Source organism: Argopecten irradians, chromosome 5 (assembly GCF_041381155.1).
Source record: "Argopecten irradians isolate NY chromosome 5, Ai_NY, whole genome shotgun sequence".
In the NCBI taxonomy this organism is placed as follows: Eukaryota; Metazoa; Mollusca; class Bivalvia; order Pectinida; family Pectinidae; genus Argopecten; species Argopecten irradians.
This window is the reverse complement of record NC_091138.1, coordinates 26,067,750-26,086,463: the sequence shown is the minus strand read 5'-3', so window position 1 is coordinate 26,086,463 and position 18,714 is coordinate 26,067,750. Positions and strand designations below refer to the sequence as shown.

Genomic DNA, 18,714 nt, shown 5'->3' with positions numbered 1-18,714 from the left:
TGTACTATAATCACTCTCTTTTATTCACATTAATTGTAGAAATGTATCGCTTTAAAGACAATACAAATATGATCAATCACTTGGTTATGATGCGTAAACAATGTAAAACTCCTCCTAAATTTCCATAATTGTCCAGATTACTGTCTGGTAATATCTCTGCGCCTTAAACTGAAAACAGATCACTCAATCAACTTTTTTTAATAGCATTAAGCCAACAAATTGCAAAACTTTTGCTTGTAGAAGGCTTCGTAGTGCTCTCACTTTTGAAAAATTAACTAGGATGAGAAAATGTTGAACAGACATTTATTTTAACAATGAGCATTTGAAATGTCTTTGCAACATCTGTAATTGATGTAAATTGACTCTTTATCAAAAACCATCATCATTAAATAATTGCTTTCGATTAAAAGTCTAATGTTAAGACATATTGAAGTTACAGATCATATTTTCAAGGTATAGTCAAATAACTGACATGGGATAATGTCAAACAAATGACAAGAAATCACTAAGTATAAAAAGAATACAGTATAGGATATACAAATAAAACCCTCTACATGTTGTTTTTAAGACAACAAAGCTTCATCAAAACAATACAGTGAGTGAATATAGAAAAAAAAACATAATAAAACATGAAAGTATAAAACACTACCTTTCACTTGGTAATGGATCATGTGATCTAAATGTGCGTACAGTACTAAAACACATTAAAATGCTTCAAATTTGGATCATGATTCATGACGTTTCATCACACCTTAAACACAACACATGCAAAACTACATAAGGAAAAATTCAACTTTTGTATGCTTTTAGAAAATGGGATGACTGATTTAACTATATTCAACAACAAACTTGCACCAACTGCCAAAAGTCAGGAGAAAATCGTTTGTTTAATAGATCCTCGAACAAATATAAAAGCAAGAGCAGGCACTACATGCATACAATATCAAATTCTGACCAGTTGCCCATTCAGAAATTTTAACCTATCATTACACCTCACAATAAGCGACTTGCATGACAATGGTTAGAAAAAATATCTATTGTTTGCAAATCTGTTTGAAATCATAGACTAATCAGTCAAAAATTCTTTTTCAACATTATAGAGTGTAAGGTACACTTCAACACTTATTCCACATCTCCATATCAAACCAATATCATATGAAAATGATTCATATGAACTTTTGCTTATCTTCAAATTAATCAGATAGTGTTCATTTAATGGGTACATTATATAAACTCATTCATTTGTATTAACTTTCAAAGTATATCACATACCAACTCATTATACTTTCTTCCAGAACACTGATGCCATTTTCCTTTGTATACATGTATGAGAATTTGTATAGCTATTGTTCAATAGGTCTTTGTTATCGGTCATGTTTTTCTTTGAATTGTTAATTTTGATGCATGTGAAATATGTAATAACGATGTGAAGTAGTTTTGGAGACATTTAAAATTCTTAACAAAGCAAACTAAAATTGTTATGCAAAATATTTAATAAACTTTCAATTAGCAGCTGTCAAAGGTATGTCCTGCCATTGTTTAACTGGTATCAAACCTGTGAAAAAGGTTTGAATTAGAAATCACTTAGAATCCAATGATAAATGTCCGATACTGAGAATGAAATGTTTTTATGATGTAGTTTTGGGTAGAGTTGGATTCCATCATGATTACAATAGAACACCAGGAGATTATCATTTACTCAGTATCTACTGCCATAGTCTCTGCTGCCACTCCTACTACTACTACCACCGTAGTCCCGGCTGCCCCCACCGCCACCACGGCTACTTCGTCCTCCTCGGTATCCACCACCTCCTCGGCCTCCTCCGTAGCCGCGGCTGCTGCCTCCTCGGTAGCTTCCTCTTCCGTAGCCGCCGCCACCTCTACGATCCCTATCTCTGTCTCCATATCCACCGCTTCTACGATCTCCACCTCCTGCAAAATTCACAAGAAATCTTTGGTTCAGTAGGTTTTAAAAAGAGATTTTACAATTGTCAAAAAAGGAATGGAATTCATATATTGCTATGCAGGGTCATACAAAACTGCAGTGGTGATGTGTAGCTGTAATTTTTATTATTTGATTTTAAAGCTGAAGTTAAAATAAAGATTTCCTTTCATTTTTCATTACAGTTATATGTGCCATAACTGAGCGGAAATTTTGACATGTTTTTCGTTCTTCAGTAGTCAATATATTGAAAACCATAAGGTTTGATAAATTAAGATGTGAAAATTAATCAAATGGACAAACATGTATGATGACTTAAAAGCATTAGTTATAATACATAATTTTTGCTACCAAAATTAATTTTAAAATTCAATTTGTAATGTATGTAAAATAAAAATCCTCTGCATTGTAATTTTCAGCCCGTTGGTAACTTTTTGTGGTGAATAACATATCAAAAGTTTTTCTTGATTCATGAGCAAACTAGTATTTTTTTTTAAAAGTAAAAACAAATGTTCTGGGTTTCACGTTAGGCCAAAAAAAAAAAAAAAGTCTGTTTAGGGTCACATGAGACCAAAAAAATAGGGTAGGTAGGTCGTTGCCTTTTTCATTTTCCCTTTATAGAATTTAAGGTATACTGAATAATCTACACGCAGACTGCATATTTTCAAAGAAGTTTGAAATATAATAAATATGTACACTAACTTTGGATTGAAACAAAATATTTTATTTACAAGTGATATTTAACCTAGACAAAACCTCAACACTTAGCGCTGTTACTCACCGGCACTGCAGTACCGACACAACAGGCTAGCCATACCATGCTAAAGTGGGCCACATGCCAAAAATACCCACAGACAGGACCTAGAATATTGTGCCTAAGGTGTTAATTAATTGGTGGTTGCCATTCACAATCTAATTGTCATGTCTGGTTGGCGTTTTGCGTCTGTTCCTGGGTTAGTTTGCCTGCGTTTGGCCAGCTGGCTCACCCGTCATTTCGGGTGCGTTCGATTTCAAAGTCCCAAAAGTTTGGGGACTTCGCCACAGACACAAACGAAAATGTTGCATCACAAGATTTTCAACTTTTATCAATAAAAAGTTTAGGGTCGGGGGTAGATTCTAGGTAGGGTCCGAGGACCCTAAACAGACATCTTTTTTTTTGGGCCTTAACGAGTGCTTAAAGTGTACACGGAATGGTTTGGTATATGAGGCTTGATAAATGTGTCATTGTATAAAATTTAGAATGGAGAAAGTACAAGTTTCATAGCGAATACGGTATTAGAGATAATGCGACTTTTCTCTAGAACACACCTGAAGCCCCAAGCCATTGACCCCGATTCGGGACCCCTGACCTGTGACGTCACGAGGACAACGGGACCTACTCTACTCACATAAGATAGAGTGGCGATTTTCTGCGTCCGCCATCTAATATAAACTATCTGTTTGTAAATATCGATCTTTACAGACACAAATACATGTGTACATGTCCGATACCTATTTAATAGTATCCTCAACCACAGATATGAGTTTGGAATACGCTTGAAAATAGGGATTTATACCATGCATATATTGATGTACCTGTCGTAGATAAATGAACATTTCTGCGCGATTTCTGCACAATTATACACAATATTATGTGTGTAATAATCCACGTACGTTGTAAATCTACGGTGTTTTGAACCACATATACATGAATATTATGTAAAGGATTCTTGACTATGTTATCCAAAACCCGACTCGGGTCGTTGTACTGGTCAAACCCGCTTTACAAATTTCTGACTTTTTTTCATATAACCTACCCATACGAATTAAGTTATGATTCTAAGCAGAATTTTTTGCATATATGTAAATGCATCTACTAATTGCGTTATATCTGAAATTGATCCATTTTTCATATAATACAGTACATCCGACGACTTGTTGATATTTCGCTCAATTTCATTTATTAGTGTCTTTAATTGAAAAAATAAATCATGCACGAGTCAGACGAAAAAAAGAATGAAGATGTCTATGTCTAATCCAAGTTACAGATATCAAGTACAGAACAAAATCAGAACTGTACTTCCGAATAGCCAATGTCGTGCTGCGTTTATCTCTTTACCTTTATACTGCAGTAACTAAAACGCGTGGTCAACCGAGACTAATGAGGGGGCTAATAACCAGATTACGTAAGAAAGGTGTTTAGTGACCTGTCACGCTTCGTTGATTAGCTCACGTCAGGTGTCAAAAGTAAGATCACAGGTAAGTTAGCGATGGACCATCATTTAATTGATGTATAATGTCATATTTGTTTACACTTATAAATACTTGGTTTACAGTAAAATATACCGTTCGAACATAACATATAACAAGTGTTTAAATCACTAGATGTATACATAATTGTATATTTCAGAATGACCAATGTATACATTTGTCTCGTATATATACTTCTAGTTAAATGTATATTTTTATAACAGAGACTACAAAATTATTTGTAAATGGCATGTCGAGAAAGAACAATGCAAATATGATGCACAATGTCATAATTTTGATATTTCTGGTAGTTGCTAGATTTTGGTCAATATCGATCATTATATAATACTAATAATGATAATCTATATGACCAATAAATGTACTGTTGAATATTGTTAAAATAACACATGTTCTCATACATGTTCATGTACATGTAGCTATAAAAGGAAGATAGACTTGTTACATCTATAAATGAATTATGTATTATAAATTCAATTTCTCAAGTGGTTTATTTTTTTTTATTTACTCCCCTCCCAATTTATGTCTATGATATTTACGTGTATTGAACTATGAAATACATTTAACACCTTTTCTTTTCGTTATGATGATTCTTGAAATCCATAGGCCAAGTGAATTTTTATTTATTCAGAAACATATTCAAATGGATAATTATATGAACATCATTTTTCGAATTCGTCTCTTTTTAAATGACATTATTAAAATTGAATATTCCCCAGGTTTGATAATTTAGTAAGCTGTTAAAACAGATATAAGATCTCTACTTAAAAGTTTTTACACAAGGTACACCAGAAACATAAATAACTTATAATTTCCGCTAATCTACTTATGTATTTAGCATGATTTCAGTTGCAATATTTCCGATTTTATATATAATTAAATCGTCACCATAACTGTATACTGTATATATATCTGTAAAATTCTCGTAACCCCATTTTAGGATTACATATATGTCCACCTTTGTGCTCTAACCCCACTACCAAACACCTCACTGCCGTTGTCCTCGTGACGTCACATCCGGTTATTCCCCAAATCAGCATGAGTGGCCGATTCCCTGATTAGCAGTTGATATACAGGTAAAAATCGAGCACTTCGGAAGGCGGTATCTCGGTACTGAAGCGGCCGGTTTTGATGCGGTTTTCAACATTCTTGTCAGGAGATCAAACAGAATAACATATCTTAATATCATTTTCCATTCCGTGTACACTTTAAATTGGCATTTAGTGTTTAAAATTGTTGTTAATATCATTTTCCATTCCGTGTACACTTTAAATTGGCATTTAGTGTTTAAAATTGTTGTTAAACTGACCTTGTCTGTCTGAGGCGTAATCTATGTAGATCTCCCTTCCATCAATGTCAAAACCCTGCTTATCTTTCAGGGCATTTGTAGCATCGGTCTGGGATGCATATTCCACAAAACCAAAGCTAAAAGTAAGAGAAAATTGTTTCAGTGGGGTTTTTTTTTTTACAATTACAATGAGTTTTTTTGACAATTACAATGTGCATTATCAGAAGGACAGTAATGATAAAATAAGATTAAGAAATAATGAAGTTTAATATGTTATGAAAGAAAACAAACATAATTATAATTTCATTTTTGCCACAGAAGCACTCAAATATATTACGACTGAATGTTCTAATCTTCCTTGAATAAAAACATTAACTGTGTAAATGGTATATATACTAGCTAATATATACTTTTTCAGTACATTTTACTGTAAAATTAATTCTGTCGAGCAATTTTAGACAAAAATTGCTTTCTTCAATGGTGCAGGTTCTAATTTAGGCTACAAGAAGACATAGCTATCGCTGGTTGTTTGTTGCAGAAAATTTAGCTTTTTTTTCTAGCATTGCACATGTCCGATGACCAATATTATGGACACATGCATGCATCCTCCACATTTTGTTCTGTATCAAAAAGAAATCAGGTTTTAGGTAGGTTCTGTTTCGGGAAGTTGCACAGTATTATGAAAATATTTTGATAAATCATTTATGAAGAGACACAGAAACCAAAAAAAAAGAGGAAAGAATCGTCTATGAAATTTATAATGTGTCACTTTAATGAAAATATTAGTAAAATTAAAGATACTCCACTGCCGACAGAGCATAAATGATATACATCATTTAAACAATAATTGGTGTTTACTTGTGTATATATATGTCTAATTAAAAAAAATAATAATATTAAATAATTTATTTTGCCTTTGGTGCATGCGCAATTAGTACTTTATTCCATATAGGATATGGTGACACAGAATTTTTTCAGGAAGCAATTAATTATTTTTCATATTTTTAACTTAAGTAAAATTAGAAGCTTAAACTTTTCAATGGTGGTAATGGTGTAAAGTAAGTAACTTTTGTAACTGAAGAAAAATACTAAATCGTCTGCTCACGTTTTTGATAGTGAAAAAATACCATTTGTTAGTGGTGGAGCATCTTTCAAAAAAGAAGCTGCAACTCCAGTACTTGGATGAGATTATTCTGGTGACAATTGACTTCTAATTATAACTGAATTTTGTAGTGGTTTGTTTCTTTAAAAAAAGAAAGATAAAAGAGGGAATTTCTTCTTTTTCAAAAGCACATTTTCAATTTTTTTGGGGCCAGTATTTTCAATGTTTGGTGAGTAACCAATCTTGCATAATGTACCAACCCTCTTGGTTTTCCAGTATCGGGGAACCTGATCAGTCTCGCAGATTCACAGCCTTCAAATGCATCTAGAAGATCCTCCTCAGTTGCATTGTATGACAAATTCTTTACAAAAAGAACCTTAGTCTTTTCACCGCCTATGTAATAAAATAATAGTTTTGTTTTCATTTGACAACCAACACTCACCCTTTCCTTCTTGTTTTAAAGTTCAATTTTACCCGAGTGACATCCCTGCTGCACAGCTGACGTTCATATATCTTTTTGAGAGATTTTAATAAACAGGTTCAAAATTTGCACCTGGAAATCATAAAATATTATGATATCAATAAAACTTTCAAAGAAATCACCTCAATAGGTGAACATTACCCACTCTGCTCACGTAAACAGCACTGTTTACATTCTTTTGGCACAGGAAAACAACTTTCATGAAAATTCTAAAAACTAAAACAATCACATGTTTTCTGCTTGCAGGGTTGATTGGATCTTCTGCATGTTTACACACTTACAAGAGAATCATCTTTATTAACTCAAGATAAAAAGCATTTAATATTACTTTTAAAAATCTGTTATAACCAACATATGAACAAGTTGACGTGTTAATAGCTAATACTCACATTAAAATATTTTACAAAAGGAAACAAACTTACTTCCTCCACCGGATCTCCTTCCACCACCGTAGTCTGATCTGGCAGATTTAGATTTGTTTCCACGACTACCTGCATAGTCTAAGTATAAAGAAGATCCCTCTAAGTCTTCACCTTGATGATCATTCAGCATTTGTTCTACGGTGGCTTCGTCACTGAATACAACATAAGCAAACCTGAAATTCAAAGATATAACATACAAAATATAGAATAAATATGAAATTCATAATACTGTACAATAACATGTACATGACAATTTTTCTCATTCATGATTTATACCAAGGGAAATGCAGTAGTGCCATGTAGCAACTTATTGGAAAAATTAACAAAACTTGATTCACTTTTATCATTAACTTTAGCAGGATAAATCAAACAGTTACATGGGAACATTTAATTTGTTCCTCTGGGAGACAAGTTTCCTCGTTTCTTTGGACTGTCCAGTAATATATAATCATATACAAATAAGTAATTTAAAATGGCATTGGCCAATTTATTTTTAAATGTCCTGACAATATTCCTGCATAACAAAAGTAAACTCCTACCCTTTGTTTCCGCCATCAGGACGGGAAGGAAGTCTTACTTCCACAGACTCGGTAAAGAAATCTCTCAAAGTGTCCTGAGTCACAGTTTCAGCTAAGTTTTTGACAAAAAGAGTTTTCTCATCATCATCTGAAATAAATGAAAATAAAACAAATGAGTAAATAAAGAACAACCCGTCCTAATAGCTATTGGATAAACAAGGTGCAGTTGACTATTTTCAGCTAAACGTTAGATACAGAATTTACTTTTTCCAACCTAGCTAGCTAACAGGATATTATTGAATTTGAAATATGAATACTGGTAGTTGTATCAAAATTATCATTCGTTTCATATCTTTATAACTTTGGATTTGAAATATCTTTGTAGCTTTGTATTCAAAATCTATCAATTCAAATAACCATTCTAAAATAAATGATAACTAATGAATACTCTGTCTGTTGTAATGCCATTTTCATTTTTCATTTTCGACAACAAACCTACAGGAACATCAGTACCCTCACTAATTAATAAGCAAGAGCGATTCTTTCAATTTCCGTTTCTTTTAATCTTATTGTTAGTTACTGTGCTATACAGTAAAATACCTTCCCATTTCTCAAAACTGTCAATTTCTCCCGTAAACATATGCATAATGACATATAGGATCAGCCTTGAGACTACATTCACAGTGAAGAGAAGTCAATAGGGTCAAACATATTTCAGACATGTGAAACAACATGCTTTGGAATACTTTCATTCCTGCAGGTCGCTGAAAGGGTCAGTGTATGGATACTACAGAGGCTTTGTCCATAGATGACGTTTCGGCTTCAAAAATTGTAACACTTGCTCACATCAGAAAGGCATCCTGGAGCTGATAAATTACTTTTCACAAAGTACAGCAATTTCCATCTGTTGCTTTAATCTCAAACATTGCCATTTTTGTTTCTTCTGGATACATATATAGCACCACCATAGTAAAATTCAGAGGTCTCTTTTCTTATCTTATGTTTGTACATACCGGTATATACCCCGTATTGGTAGAATCAAGCATCTTTCATTATGTCCAGAAATGTCAGTTTTATACTAGTGTAAAAGATATTGTGCACAAGTCCTACATGTCAGACTAAATCATGTGGGGATGGATTTACTACAACTGTTTCAAATTTGTTTCAGGTTACTGATGATACAAATTGGAGACTATTTAAGGGTACCTGTTCTGCGCGCCTGTGTAAAATGAATAATTAACTTTGGCTACATATCACAACTTAAAAATTTTATCTAGCCTAGCAACTTTCAGCTAATTAGCATGAAGTATATTATGTAGGAATATATACTTAAGTTAAGGACATACATACTTTTAATTTCTCTAAGTAGGGATGTATACATCCCCCATCCTCAAAGACCGAGTTCGGCTTTTCAATCAAAATGTGATACAAAATGACTTTTTGGCATGCTTTGGGATAAAGCCCCTTCCACAAGAGATTTTTTTTATAAAATAAAATTAATACTAAACTTTATTTACCGAGGATAGAAACCTGATTCGCCAAGGGCTAATCCCCCTCAGGATCCTCAAATTATTTTTATCATTTTCCACAATAAAGACAAAAATTATTCAAAAGGGACTCTATTCTAGGCATTAATATAAATCTGATTTCTTAACGTACTATACTGATTTGAGTGGCATTTTCTGCATAACTTACCACTTTCCTATCAGCAGGGACTAAATACAAGGTGCACGTGGGTCGGTTATTAACAATCAGCGACCCATCTTATTAACCAGTTTCTGTGAATATATAGTCATGCTTTGTTTTATGGGTGATACACCCACTTTTCATTTAAAAAATTCAGTATCCCTTTCTAGTATTTCTAAATAACAACGACTCGTAAGAATAATGCGTTTGTATCAAACATTTTCATAAATAGCTTCCTACATGTAGGTCTGTCCGTCAAAAGTGGTGATGCAAGCCATTCACTAATGTCCAAATAAACGTTCACAACCGACGGATTGCGTGCTATTTACTGTGTCGCTAGTATAAAGGCACAGCGTTGTATATTTTGCTCGATCTTATACTGTGGCGGTGCGTGGTATCGGAGCTTGAGTTCCTCAACGGTTACATTAGGGAAATTCCGGGTGTTGTAGTACCCAAAACAAAGACCCTTTCAGCCAAATTTTCGTTACCGCGTGCTCTCTTCCTGTACTGGTAGTCATCCATATCTACGGTCTATAGCTCTTCAAAATGGCGGTCTGTTGATCTATAAACCGTTTGCCAGATCTACCTTTGAATGGTTGATAGAAACGTCTTTTTTACAAATGTTCCTTCACCCTCGCCGTCTTCTTCGATGCGTGATGCAGTTATATTCCTAATGAATTTAGTCGTGATCTTTTTTGTGTTTGTGTGATAGTTTGTTGTGCAAGAGGCGTGCACCAACTCGAGTATAATTACAATGAATTGAAGGAAAAGAAGTTCAGTCGTTTTCTTGTAACCTTGTTTATAAGTGTAACATCAAATCTATCAATATAGTAGAGTATTCTTCACTGATAATGGTACATTGCGAAATCATATGCCAGAAAATACTACACTCATGCGATTGTATTTACCCCAAAATTCGTAGAGAATTATTGGCGCAGTAATACTTACAAAGTGTGCGCGCCATTTTGCTCACAGATATCGGACAATGACGTCATTAAAAAGAGTGCCACTATATACACGTCATCTCTTTTAATTATGTGATTGTTATTAATGTTCATATCTTAGATCTATAGCACATATAAAAAATATCTATAAAATATAAATTAATATCTTTCTTCATAGCTAAAAAAAAATCTGACAACCCCCCCCCCCCCCCATGACATGCAGGGCTAGGATCCATGGGAGGGGAGGGGGACAACGCGTACCCCCTCCCCTCCCTTCCCACCACCGCTCAAAAACAGGAGAGAAAAGTGGAGAAAGGAAATTGAGGGAAAGGTAGAAAAAGAAGGGAGATAAAGACAAAAAGAAAGTGAGAGATACAATATGTCTCCAGAAAAGAAGAACAGAAAAGTTCAATCTAATATTAAAATTAGACTTGTAATTCCACCCACTAGGCCTACGATACTCTTCGATACGCTCCAATACAACGTAACGTAGAGTATCGTAGTGGAGCGAATTACAAGTCTAATTTTAATTAGATTGAGAAAAGTTCAACCTTATATATTTTTTCTTTTAATAATCTAAGATTCTAGAGTGTGAGTATCGTGAGTCATGCTACATCTTAGTACGACACGGCTCGTTCGTATGATCGATACTCGTGACGCTCTGAGCAATCGTGTTTGTGTTGTTAGTGAGCTGTTCGCTGAGTGTCGCAGTCATTCTAAGTGTTAGTTAATGATATGTATGAACTCCACTCAAAAGTCTTTGATGTGTATTTGTTTTATGCTCTGAATGTCGAATTGTAGATTACTCGTGCTAGAAGAGCCAAGAGAGTAGTGCAGTCCAAGGACTAGCTAGCTCCAGTCTCGAGTATAATTACTATGTTGATGAGAGAAAGATGGAGATATAGACTTCGCAGAGAGTGTGTTCGCTAGATGTCGCCTGATCTCGAAGTTGATGTAACTCTCTGTACGAAGCTATACTCCTCAGATAGTTGTGTGTATGAATCGCTCACCTGTATCTAAGTCTCTGTCAAATTATTGACCTCTGATGAATTTTTCATAGACCTCGTGATATTTTCTTCAAATGCAGATGAATCAATCCAACGGTGTTATCGTGTGATGTCGATAATATCCAATCAGAGGTGTACTCGGACTAGGTGACAATAAATACAGATATCTACTTTCTCAATTGGCTCGAACTAGAAGTTATCGCTGAATTGTACCAACTTCTATATGAAAGCTACACGAATGTTTGAGATCTCTAGTGAGTGGCTTCTATTATTGGCTATAACAGTTCAATCTGTATAAATATGGGTATCTCTTCTAGAAGTATGAACGCTTTTGGTAGCGCACTGCCTCTACGTTTACGCGCGATGCTCATACTCGCGACTAACGCTCTAGAGAAAAGGGAAACACCTCTAGAGTAACTCGTCTAATCTATAGTTTAGAATAATCATAGAGCACATCGTGCGATCGTGATGATCTCGCATTACTTTGAAAGTTGCTATAACAGGCGTGACCGCAATGTGTCTTGTGTGATATTTGATGAGGGTAGCTGCCATAGTTCTTATTCACATTTTTGAATAATGATAATTCAAATGCTTTCACATTCAATGTAAAAGATTATCAACTTCATGATATTCATGAAAGGGCCACTAGGCTACCTTTCCGAAACAAAAAAATTATATATGTTTTTATAACATAGTATTAATATATTGTTTAATGAAGTTTTGCATTAGTGGAGCAGGCATAAAGAAGTGAAATGGTTCATCTATCCCAATTGTATTGATGACGACAGCCAGGAAACATATTACAACCTGCAGTTATGAAAACTTAACCTTTTATTTATTTCAATAATAGTTGTTCATAATGTGATAAGTGCGGCCTTTTCCTTTAGCTAAACATGTCTTTCGTTCAATAATATTACACTTTACGGTTATTTCATTTACATGTACCGTTGGATCAAGTGCGAGATAGACAGAGTATACATGCTTACTTTTCGGTGGTTTTTTAAAACTGTACTTTACTTTTGTCGCATACAGATCCACAAATATCCCCTAAGTAAAGCCTATTCTTTGTTTCTGCATCTCCCATGTACCGACAGTTTTTTACAAGTAGGTCATGGCCATCTAGCGTACAGTACCAGTTAGGCTATATCTAGATGCTCCACGTGCTCCCGGCAATGTTTCTATTCAGTACGTGTAGCGACGCCTTATGTGATTTCTGAGAATAATGTCCAACAACCAGAAAAAAATTCAGACTTCTCTGGGTTTATCTAATGATAATTTGTTTGCAATGATTTTCCCCACTGTTACCCCCTTACACACATGAAATCTTCAACAAACAAGTAACCAATTTTTTGTTGGCCCTGCAGGTAGGGCGTTAGAATTGTACCTGCTGCCCTTATTGCATGATCGTAAAAGGTGACTAAATTTAGGATCTTATCTTTTCTATTCTTCCTAACTTACTTTATCTTTCCCAATGCCTCCATTGGCACCGCCTCACTTTTGGCCTTGAGATGAGCGTTCGCCCCTGTGAGGAAGGCTCTGGGTTCTGTCCCCTGGCCGAGACAGACCAAAGTCTATAAAAGTTGTAGTTTCCGCTCCTGCTTAGCGTTCAGCATAAGGGGAGTGGGACGACTGGTTTGCCCGTTGTCAGTATAATGTGACCCAGTGGGGTGTGTTGCTTGGTGTCTTCAGCGGCATGCTTCAGTGATATAGCACTATAAAAAGGGCAACAGTTCCACTATACAAGAAGACACAACATGAATTTACTGCAGTCTCCCAAAACACGCACCTCGCACAACATTCACGCAACACACTGCATACATAGGAGGCCATAGCTGTTAATAGGACGTTAATTAATCAAACAAACAACACACGTAAATCATTTGGGAAAGCCAATCAAAGTGCAGTGATAGGGAAGGCCACGCGCCCTGCGCCATACGCGCATTTGTTGGATAAATGACGCATCAAAAAACATACTTAGACATTTTGATTGATCATCGGTAAGATATTATGGTTTTTGAGACGGACACCGGTTTCTAAACACGATGACGTAAGGTCTTTTTTTATTAGTTCCCCACCCGCTGATTTGTCAAATGTATACAGAGGTTATATGACATGTATTACAAACCACTAATGCATTGAAATATCGAGTTTTTAATATCGTTTTTTAAGAAAATGTAACTATTTATCGTGTTCTGCCTTCGAGTGTAAGCGTTTTTCATCTAAATAAGCGACTTGTCACGTGACACTCAGCAATGGTATAAGCGGTCCCGATGTAAACAAAGATGTCATAACGCAAAATCTGATACTGTTCAGGGAGTTCCCTGCGTTAGAACCTAGATGTAAATCTGATACTGTACTTGCTGGTCGAAATCATCTATGAGAGATAATTTCCATTCTTTTCACTCAACAGCTTGAAAGCGACAGAGACAATTTCTTTTAGCATCCCCCCGATGTGGTCGATCACATTCACGTAACTTTATCTGAAGAACACCTGAACAACGCAACCACGTGCATTACGCTAGTAATCTTCAACATCCCTTCCGTATTTGGAGACAGAAAACAGTAAAATTCGTAAGCGTTCATTTCGTTTTGTTTCTACATTAAATAAATTGGTCTTTGGGTCGGTATATGAACTACATACCACTTATGTTTCTGATTTTGTATTTGACAAACAATGACGCATGAAGTGAACTAGGTAACATGTCTGTTGTATTTCTGCTAACATACATATAATCAATGTTTTGTTTTACAACAAGAAAAAAAAAAGTTTAATATTACTTCTAATTTTGAAGCAGTTTCTGGTTAAATCATCAGTTAACAAATTCATCTGCTAGCATTATTTACTTATTTGCTGAATCAACAGTACACTGACTAATGAGTGACTAATAAAACATTGATGATACATGCTGATGTTAATTTTTGTTTTCGCCTCAATGTCCCTAGAAAATGTTGTTTTGGCGCATTGTCTGATCAAATGTCCCATCGAAATTTTTTATTTCAAGGGGACATAGTCGCATAGTAACAAAATCTCCTTCCCTATCACTGAAGTGAACTGTGTTTAATTATGTTTATTCAAAAATACTTGAATAAAATAACATAGCATAACATAACAAAACATTATTTTTATTTTACTCTTTAATGATACATTAATATTACATGTCCATCTGAACGTATGCTTTTTGATATGTTTTTACATACCGTAAATCTGTTCAATTGCAAATTTACTTGAAACCTGCAGTCCGCTAATTATGTCATGTTCATCATTAGATGTTTTGCAACACTACGGACAATTAGACAGAATTGTAACCCTAGATCTGACGACAAAGTTGTCTAGAGCTTTATATATCTGCCATTGCAGCTAGTTAATATATGCCCGGTATTATTTCACTGCTTCTTGATAATCTCAATTCTTCAACATTTTGAGTCTGCTGTGGATGGCTAGCAAATATTGGGTCCTGTTATTTTAGAATTTAACAAAATATGCAATAATTTCAATAAAAAGTTATAGAGTCCTCTAACATAAACTTAAAGAATTTTGTTAAGTTCAAGTCAGTTGTGGAGTCTTGTTTACAAGTAATTTGAGTTAATATATTAGCATCATTTTTAATCTTTTTATTTTTAATTTTCATCAATATTTTAAGCTCATGTTTCCAGTTTTTAAATCAGAGATAATAATTGTCTTAATAAAATCTAGCCTTATTAGTGATTACACTTGTCTCTTAAACTTCATATACACACATGTATATTATGTACAAATGTATTGTGTATGCATGATTGTGTAACAGGAGAGGAGAAAATGTAGCGGCCAGACCGGGATTCAAATCCGGGACCCTCAGAACACTAGCCGAGTGCTCTACCGACTGAGCTACCTGGTCTCCGATGATTGACCCAGTCCAATCCTGCTACACTCCTCCCTCCTTTCTCGAAGTCTTCACCCTCGAAGACATACGAGAATCTTCCAAACACCACCAACGTGGGTTATTTAGTTGGGCGCCAATTTTGTAACAGGAGAGGAGAAAATGTAGCGGCCAGACCGGGATTCAAATCCGGGACCCTCAGAACACTAGCCGAGTGCTCTACTGACTGAGCTACCTGGTCACCGATGATCGACCCAGTTCAATCCCGCTACAATTGTATCTCTATATTGATTAGCTACTGTTGTAGCAGAGTCAGTCAGAAGGTGATATCTTTTCCTCTACAACAGTAGCTATATATTAATTGATTACATCAATATGCTAATTCATTGTCATGTATGTTACACACTATACAAAAATCCTACATACTGTTATGTTTTGTGATGTGACACTCCATTACCACGTACGGTATCAATATGGACAATTTGGCAAATTAAATCTGTTACACCTACTGAATTAAATGCATTAAATTGTATGTCATAAAATTAGAAAATAATGCTAGCAGTTAATTTTTGTCAACTTCGAATTTGAAAAGGAAACTGCCCCAAAATATAAAGTAATGTTCTTGTTCTTGTAATAAAATAAAACATCTATATCACATACGTTAGCAGAAATACACAGAGACACGTAAGTTCACTTCATGTGTAATTTATTTACTGTAGACAGGTATAAGCAAAACGAAATGAACACTTACGATTTTTGCTGTTTCTGTGTCCAAATACGAATGGAATTTTGTAGGCCTTGATTATTGCCACACGGGTCGTGTTGGGGAAGTACCCGGGTACCCGTCAAAATACACGTAGGAACCATGTGTAGGCTTCCCGGCCGGGCATCCGTCAAAATACTGACGAAACATACTGATACTGAGTGTTAGATGTCTGTGTAAACGTAAAATTCAGTAACAAGAAGTACAAAATAGCACTCTTTTGTTCTATTTTACTCACAAAGGATGACACTTCATCTGCTAACGACATGTTCACAAGCAACATTGTTGCAATTCTTATTTCCCCATGATCGGAGAAGTGATCATGAATGGCGCACATGTTTACTTTCACTATCGGTATGCTGTATATGACAACACCAGAGGCTATCCGAATGAAGACTACGTCACTCTTTTGTACTTCCTGTTGCGCATGTGCGGTAAACAACATCTGTCACGGACATTCTGGGCTCTGTCAGCTTGTTACATTACGATTGTATGATGTTACCGATTGATATTAAATTGATATACCAATGCCATTTGCAGTATTGGAGAATAAATCTCTCACATTTCATTATGATTACATTGAAATTTGCTCCATCTGAAGATCGCCCCAAACAACATCGGTAAATTGTACCACTAAGCTAACTCACGAAGTTGATACGTTCACATAGGAATACGTTCACATACTGTAGGAATACATGTCGAGTATCTAGGTACGGATCGGATACTTAAATTCGGGTACACGAGGACAAAATTTAGTACCCATACCAACCCTACTTATACATACTTAAATCCTGTCAATTCCTTTATTTAGTGTTATCTAAACTAGAAGTTCATCATATATGCAAATGACTGGCGAGAATATAGGTCATCGATCGCTATCATTCATGCAAATTATTCTCACTATTTTCCATTAATAGACAATGATATTATAGCTTTGGACACATTTTTGAAACTATAACACTTAAGGAAATACTACAGATTTTTTTCATGCAATCATAATTACACCATGACAGCATATTTGCTTTAGAAAGCGGATTTTTTGGACCTGAGGTGTAGTACTTTTTCACGCTAGGTGGTGTCGTAGTCGAAAAGGCATTTCCAGTATTTCCGGTATCGCAGGCAATGACAATACGCTGTAAGGCTATATAGCCTTAAGCGTAAAAATCATGCAAATCGTGATTCTTGTTCTCCGAGTGAGGTAATGAAATGATTCTTGAATAGAACTTAAGGTTTAAATAGGTAGTAAGAGTTTACCTGGAACTGTGGAATAGTTAAACAATACCAAGACTAGTGTCTAATAGTGGAGAGTCCAGTAACATTCGATACAATGTTTTAAGTATGAGAAAACACCGAAAACTGTAAGTCAAGACAATGAATAGTTCTCGGCCCTCGAACATTTCATTATCTTTACTATTCCAGTTTTCGATGTTTCGCCTATACATACATTGCAGTTTAAAAAAGATGCTCCACCGCTAACAAATTGCATTTTTTCACTATAAAAAACAGGAGCAGACGATTTAGTATTTTCTTCAGTTACAAAAGTTACTTACTTTACACCATTACCACCATTGAAAAGTTTGAGCTTCTAATTTTACTTCAAGTTAAAAATATGAAAAATAATTAATTGCATCCCGAAAAAAATTCCATGACACTATATTCTATATGGAATGAAATACTGATGGCGCATGCGCCAAAGGCGAAATAAATTATTTCATATTATTTTTTGTGTTAATTATGCATATATATACACGATTAAACACCAACTGTTGTTCAAATGATTAATATCATTTATTCTCTGTCGGCGGTGGAGCATACAAAACGACGACCTAAGATAAAGTAATAACACCAAACATATGCAAGATTTCCCGTGTAATATATGACAACAGCGGATTTTCAACCACCACGCGGTATTTGGGACAACGGCGGGAAACAGACGACCCGCGTTATAAAAATTAGCATTTTATTGGTTTTAATTACTTTTTTTTTAGAAGATGATGAGTGTAGTCATAACTGTAAGTTAATAACTATTGCGACTCTACGAAATTATCGATCACCGTATACATTCCCATTCCAAAAATTTAAAAGCCGTTTCGGAAAGGTGGTGGGCCTTTTAGTACTTTTACATTGAACTTTTCAATGATGGTGATCGTGTAGTTAGAAATTTGTAACTGAAGAAAAATACTAATTCATCTGCTCCTGTTTTGAACTTTTGAATAGATAAAAAATACCATTCGTAGGCTGTGAAGCATCTTCAATTATAGGTCCATTCAACCCAAAGATTTGCTCCTGTGGCAGCCTATTGCCATTGAGGTACATACATTGTGACCTTATTGGCCCCTTGAATTTCTCTCTACAGAAGCAAGATTAAGTTTGTAAACATATGTCATTTAATTGGCTGCACTTTTTATTGGCCAACACTTTCAGACCACACCCTTCACTTTCTGAAAAGATAACATA

General features: G+C 35.0%; 1 protein-coding gene across 2 annotated transcripts; it reads right to left on the bottom strand.

Annotated features, from left to right (window-relative positions):
• On the bottom strand, positions 1-10,671 carry LOC138323358 (uncharacterized). 2 transcript variants are annotated; one of them, XM_069267939.1, is made up of 6 exons: positions 10,635-10,671; positions 8,022-8,148; positions 7,483-7,655; positions 6,840-6,972; positions 5,499-5,614; positions 1-1,932 (listed from the first exon to the last, which is right to left on the bottom strand). In XM_069267939.1, exons 1-6 carry the CDS (start codon positions 10,648-10,650, stop codon positions 1,700-1,702), a joined length of 798 nt encoding a protein of 265 aa, XP_069124040.1. In that variant the 5' UTR covers positions 10,651-10,671; the 3' UTR covers positions 1-1,699. The 2 variants fall into 2 exon arrangements, with proteins under 2 accessions (XP_069124040.1, XP_069124038.1); XM_069267937.1 differs by lacking the exon at positions 10,635-10,671 and adding an exon at positions 10,175-10,329.
• Positions 10,672-18,714: the final 8,043 nt, after the last annotated feature.

Excerpts from the sequence above, each read along its gene's own strand:
- LOC138323358 (XM_069267937.1), bottom strand. The coding sequence starts at position 10,208 with ATGGATGACTACCAGTACAGGAAGAGAGCACGCG. Across the intron at positions 7,656-8,021 it reads CCTGATGGCGGAAACAAAGG|GTTTGCTTATGTTGTATTCA; the intron begins GTAGGAGTTTAC and ends TTTGAATTTCAG. Across the intron at positions 5,615-6,839 it reads GATACTGGAAAACCAAGAGG|CTTTGGTTTTGTGGAATATG; the intron begins GTTGGTACATTA and ends TCTTACTTTTAG.